The 6,400-nt window shown below is 39.1% G+C and overlaps 1 protein-coding gene across 1 annotated transcript; it reads left to right on the forward strand.

The window, feature by feature from the left end:
* Positions 1-2,341: 2,341 nt before the first annotated feature.
* On the forward strand, positions 2,342-4,336 carry LOC145982121 (zinc finger BED domain-containing protein 4-like). The gene has a single exon (XM_083115688.1). The coding sequence runs from the start codon at positions 2,342-2,344 to the stop codon at positions 4,334-4,336; it is 1,995 nt and encodes a 664-aa protein (XP_082971814.1).
* The last annotated feature ends 2,064 nt before the right edge of the window (positions 4,337-6,400 follow it).

A 6,400-nucleotide genomic window follows, 5' to 3' on the forward strand; every position in this document is an offset into this window, starting at 1 on the left:
AGTCGCCGAATTGCCTGCCGTCTCTTATCGTCATCTTCGATCTCTCCAGCGGACACCTGTCACCGTCGCCGACGCCAGAAGCGGAGGGCCAGACCAACAGCAAGGGGTGAGTAGCGTTCAACAACACAGGCTCCCAACAATCCTTCATCAGCCTCCTTAAGGGTAGAGGTGGTTAGCCAAGTCAAACGTAAGACCTATTGTATTTATCTGAGCTACGTCCCGGTGTGACTCGATCCCGTACCTTACCCGACGTCACGCTACACTATACATAAGTAACTTCTGTTCAAAATTTCACCACCCTAGGATAATGTCTTCTGTTCTGGCAAGGGACGTGAAATTTCAAAAATTTAGTAAAATCGGCATTTTTTTTTTCAAATTTCACAGCACTTTGCGGTAGTGTGCAAAAGTTGCACCTATGTATGGTTAATTACAGTGCAAAATTTGGCGCCCCACGGACAATATGTTCTGTTCTGGCAAGGAGCCTGAAATTATCCAAAAATCGACAAATACACTGTTTTTTCATTATTTAACTAACATTTATTAAACATAAACCAGAATTGTCATACACTCGCATACTATTAGATATAAGAATTAAGAAATAAGTATTCAAAATTAAAAGTACGAAAATGTGTGTCTTGTAGGTAATAATAATGTAAAATATGTGTCTTTAGGTTTTGTACTGTCTCTTGCACCTAAATTCAGGCATGGCCTTTCTCGATTTCAGAGTGCAGCGAATAAATCCATCCCGTTTTTTATGACCACACACTTTCTTTGAGGCCTCCGTAACCAATTTTACTGTTCTTTCCACAGCTTGTGTGTGGCAAGGGAACTTTGTAAAAGTCCAGTCAATTGGTATTGGTTCTTTCAGCATATTTTTCAAATCTTCTGTAGTCACATCATTCAGTATTGGTGGTGGACGACCAGTCAATTAGTTCGATATAGTCGTTTGCTTCGAAGTTTATTTTTGGAATATCGAACTTTCTAATCCCAACGTGTCCAACCGTCTCACATGATTCTCATGCTTTTATGACTCTTCGAATGCCAAGGGCTCCGATATGTGTTCTCTTATCAGTCAGCATCGCGAGCAGAATGTTTTCTGGAGATGCGAAGTAAGCATTCCGAAAAATCACTGGGTCGAAGACGTTGCGGTTAACTTGATCCAAGTATCTGGATGACTGAATGAAATGGTAAAGATGCCGAGCTCCATCCTTAATTGAATGATGGATTTTGATGCGGAACCAAGATGGCACATACACCCTGATAACGAACTTTACTATGGTACGTAAGTTGTCTGATGGTTCCGTGGTGGCTGTTGTCAACCAGCGGGACATGTTTAGGGGACCTGGATCGCGCTTAGCAAGACCTGGAGGACACATGCCTGAGCTAACGGCGAGAGCAATATCCCTCAGATACTTCTGAATTTGAATTTAAAATTTTGGGAGCGTCAGCACTTAGGCTATTTTGCTCCCGTCACATTATACGGGGTCCAGCCCCTTACCATTACAAATAACAACTCTAACGTTGCATAACTAAAAATTATAAAACCTTAAAATGTTCTGACTTCTGTTAAAAGCTGAGGCTGTAAACGCGCACTCAGCACAAACAAGGACATAAAACAGGACAACACACACGAAATTATACTGGCCATAGTGCCAGTCGCCAGAGCCTCGTTAGTCTATTGTCCAGGGTGCACTACGTGGAAGTGAGGTTGACCTTTGACCCTTACACCCCTCAGATACTTCTGGTCCTTACTCAAAGTGGATATATCATCTGATGGCAAGGTGCAGTTAACTGGCTCAAATGTTACCACTGGAAGCAGCTCACACGCCTTCAAAGATTTTCCAATGCAACCAGTGTAGGAATTGGGTCCGGAGGTGGGACCATCGAGGGACTCGAACAAGTGGCGGAGAGGCAATTCGTTGAAATGTAGTTGACAAACAGCAAAGTGCTGTAAAATTTGAAAAAAATTAAAAAAAAAAAATTGATTTTACTAAATTTTTTAAATTTCACGTCCCTTGCCAGAACAGAAGACATTATCCTAGGGTGGTGAAATTTTGAACAGAAGTTACTTATGTATAGAGGCAACTTTTCCGCTCTACCCCAAAAGCATCATAAAAAATTTGCTTTTTTCGATCCCCCCTAACGTACAGCGAATAGTCCAGTGGCTTGTGTCTCTTCCCATGAGATATCTGGCTCGAGTTTGGTCGAACATTGTGTTCAGTCACCATTGCGTCTGTTTTTTTTTATGTGCTGAATTCTTTCAAAGTGTGGTGTTTCTTGTGTTATTAAGTACAAGCAGATTAGTTGATGTGCAGTTAGTGCTTTAGTGTTAACTTCCACGATGTTGAGACAACACAGATCAGATGTGTGGAAATATTTTGAGAAGAAAGGCTTGGTTTCAGCCGTGTGTAAAGTGTGCAGAAAGGAACTGAAGAGATCGAATAACACATCAAACTTAAGAGAACACTTAAAACGCAAACACATACCCCAGTTTGAGAGCAGCTTGAGACAAAGAAGAATCTGTGTAGATCCGGACGAACCAACAATTGAAACAGAAACTCTCCCAGTTACGGCGTCATTTTCCGCCACCTCGGAAATTGATCTTTCATCACAATCTATTCCCGCCCCTTATTCTACACCACAATGTGCCTCTACTTCACAAAATCAACATATGTCTGCTCCCGACAGCCAGCCTACGCTTCAGCCATCCCTCAGTATTTCCCACACAACAACAAGACAAATTCAAATGTGCTTCCAAGGGAGGAAGGTCGATCTTTCACAAGCGAAAATCAAGAAAATCGATTCTCTTTTGGGTGAAATGGTAGCAAAAGATCTTCAGACACTTTCCATTGTAGAAGACGAGGGGTTCAGAAAGTTAATTGAAGAATTAGAGCCAAGATATAATTTGCCTAGCAGGAAGAAACTTGCTACCAATATTCTTCCTTCACTATACGAAACTACAAAGAGAAAAATTCAGAACTCGCTGCACCAAACTTCATTTGTTTCCATTACAACAGACATTTGGACTTCAAGGAATACAGTCTCCTTCATTACAGTAACTGCACACCATTTTAATGAAAATCAAGGCAAATTGGAGTATTTTGTGCTTACAACGAAACAACTTAATGAGAGTCACACAAGTGAATATTTAGCTCAACAAATCCTATTAGTTTTGAATGAGTGGCATATCAAAGACAAAGTTACTGTGATTGTAACGGACGGAGGTTCCAATATTACCGCGGCTGTTAGGAAACTGAACATTGAAAATATCCATTGCGTAGCTCACAGATTGAATTTAGCTGTAGAACGTGCTATTGTAAGTAGTGAAGATCTGAAAAATATCTTGAAGAATTGCCGCTCTATAGTGGCTTATTTTAAATCCAGTGTTGTAGCTGCCGACAAGTTAAGACTTCTACAATTCCAGTTAGGATGTAAGGAACTTCAAGTGAAACAAGACGTTCCAACCAGATGGAACTCAAGTTTAATTATGATGGAGAGACTCATAGAAATTAAAGAACCACTTTCTGCTGCTTTGGGGTCATTGCCTCGAAGTCCTTCACCTTTAAATTCTGATCAGTGGGAGATCATCATGGAATGTGTTCAGCTGATCAAACCGTTAGAAATAATGACCAGAGAAGTTTCTGCGGAAAACTATCCCACAATATCTAAGATAATACCCCTGGTTAATGGCATGCTCCATCAAATTAAACACACTAACACAAAAACAAACGTGGGGGAAAAACTAAAAGATAGTTTAGTTGAACAAATCAACATCAGGCTCGGAAAGGTAGAAGAAGTGAAGACTATAGCACGTTCTGCCTTACTGGACCCTCGATTCAAGAAAGCAGCATTCAGCAGCGAAACAAATTTAAATCTTGCTATTGAAGGACTGACCGAAGAGCTCAACACAATATTTAGTGAAGATGGAATTGTGGAGCAGATTGAAGAATCTTCACCTGAAATAGAAACAGCTTCGGAAACTTTGGACCTGTGGAACTTTTTGGATTCTAAAGTAACCCAACTGGAAAACTTAACAGAACCTGCTGCAGGTGCAAGTGTCATGGTTCAACAGTACTTTGACAAGCCCTACCAAAGCCGGAAAAGTTGTCCTGGACTATTTTGGAAGAGACATAAGGAATCACTGCCTCATCTGTACAAACTTACTACCAAATATCTAAGCATCCCAGCGACATCAGTGGCTTCTGAGAGAGTGTTTTCAAAAGCTGGACAGATAATTTCAGAAAGAAGAAATAGACTTAAACCCAGCAATGTAGACATACTGGTGTTTCTAAATGGTAACAGGGGGGAGAGAAAAATGTTAAGTGTTGATGACTGAGAAAAATGTGTTGGTAATTAAAGCGTGTGTAGATGTTCTGTTATAAATTCTAATCAACTCTCAACTTATAATAATGTAGAAGAAAAATGCCGTTGACTGACATTCAAATATGTAATGTAAGTATTTTTTTTTTCATTTCAAGGATTTATTTCATGTAGTTTTATGATCAGGTTGTATTTTGATAATTACCATTTACAATTGAGATGAATATGTGTATAATTATTGCGCTCAACAATGCTTACAGTGTTTACAATATGTGTTTATTAAAACACTACTTTAGTTATTGGATAATTGATAAAAAATATCACTGATTGCCATCCAAGTATGTAATGTAAGTAATATTTTTCAATTCAAGGATTTGTTACATTGTATATGATCAGGTTGTAATTGAATAACTGCCATTTAGAATTGAGCAGAAGATGTGAATAATTATTGCTCTCAACAATGCTTACAGTGCTAAAAATAGTTCGTACATGTTCATTGTAATATTACTTTGATTATTGGATTGATCCATGGAGAAAGTTTTTGGCATAAATAAAAAGATCTACAGAATCAAACAAAACAAGGTATAATTCAGAGAAACTTTTATCACGTTAAAAGTTTGTGTTACCAAGGGATATATTCAAATTGTTGCTGTAGATAACATTTTCTGAAGCTAGGAACGTGTCCCTGAAAATAATTATATGACGTTTGATACTGTCCACTGATATAAACGTACAATTGTAAAAAGGGGCAGTCTTGCTATTTTAATATTGCTGGTTTGCATGTTTCCTTAGTATTATTATTGCGAGAGTATTTTGGGGGAAAATTAATCTTCATTCCTTCCCAAGCACTATTTATGACTTCGAAAAAGCAGTACTGATAATAAACCCTGAAAATTATCTTTATCCACTCTCTTTGATATTGCAATATATAAAATCACAACACGCTCCATTTCTTGCCTTCAGGAGTAAAAATGTTGTTAATAGCACTGTTCTGAAATGAAAATATTCTTACTTTAAACCCGCTAAAATCAGGGGCGGCGACGGGGTTCGAAAACAGAGAGGTGGGGTAAGGACAGTTTACTTTCCCTTGGTAGATAAGGTTTAGCATAGTGAAGAGGCAAAAGTGACAAAAGGTGGGGAGGGCAACTGTCCCCTACGAACCCCTAATCGATACCACTGGCTAAAAAAATAATATAGACTAATGATCTAACAGTTCTCATACAAAGTCAGTGAAAACTACTTTCATTTAAAATAAGCACTAGTTATATTTGCGGGGAAAAGATTAAATGTTATGAGGAGCATTATGATCTGAAACTTCCTTCAGCCAGCATCTAATATGTTTTCACTTTTGTTTCCTCTGCAGCAGAAATTGCAAGCGACTTTTGTAAGTGAGCGTCTTCAGTGGTTGACTCACATTCACATTCTCCCCACCGACGTTTCCGATTGATTGATTGATTGATTTAGTTTATTTTACTTCGCGTTTTGTGCCTCTTGGCTAATTTGCGAAGATGGGGATGAGTGATGAAATGATGAAATTGATGAATGGACATTCACAAACAACCAAGCCCGACCGGGATTCGAACCCGGGACCCTTGGCGTCGCAGCGCGATGTGCTAACCACTCGGCCACAGGGTCGGGCCCGACGTTTCCGAGTTCGAGTCCCAGTGTATACATGGATGTTCTTTTGTAAGTTTCCATTCATCAATTTAATCTAATCACCGTTCATTTTCATCGTCACGATTTGTCTAGGGAGACAAAAATGCGGCGTAAAATAAGAAATGTACGAATAGAGAGATATATCATTGCAGGGAATTGCGACAAAAATTACTTATCTTCGTATTTCTCGAAGTTTCCTCAAGTAGCTTAATCGTGATTCATAACGTTCAATCAAATTATTGTGATATTGATATTTCACTTCACAAAATAAAGACTTTCATACTTTAAGGGAACGGATTTACATGGAAATACATATCTACATATGATGCTAAAATCAATGTCATTCTGTATTATGCCGGACCCCGTGGCCGAGTGGTTAGCAGATCGCGCTGCGACGCTAGGGGTCCCGGGTTCGTATCCCGCT

This window comes from Lepisma saccharinum (assembly GCF_977018435.1).
Source record: "Lepisma saccharinum chromosome 12 unlocalized genomic scaffold, izLepSacc3.1 SUPER_12_unloc_1, whole genome shotgun sequence".
In the NCBI taxonomy this organism is placed as follows: domain Eukaryota; kingdom Metazoa; phylum Arthropoda; class Insecta; order Zygentoma; family Lepismatidae; genus Lepisma; species Lepisma saccharinum.

Coding starts and splice junctions, on each gene's coding strand:
- LOC145982121 (XM_083115688.1), top strand. CDS start 2,342: ATGTTGAGACAACACAGATCAGATGTGTGGAAATATTTTGAGAAGAAA.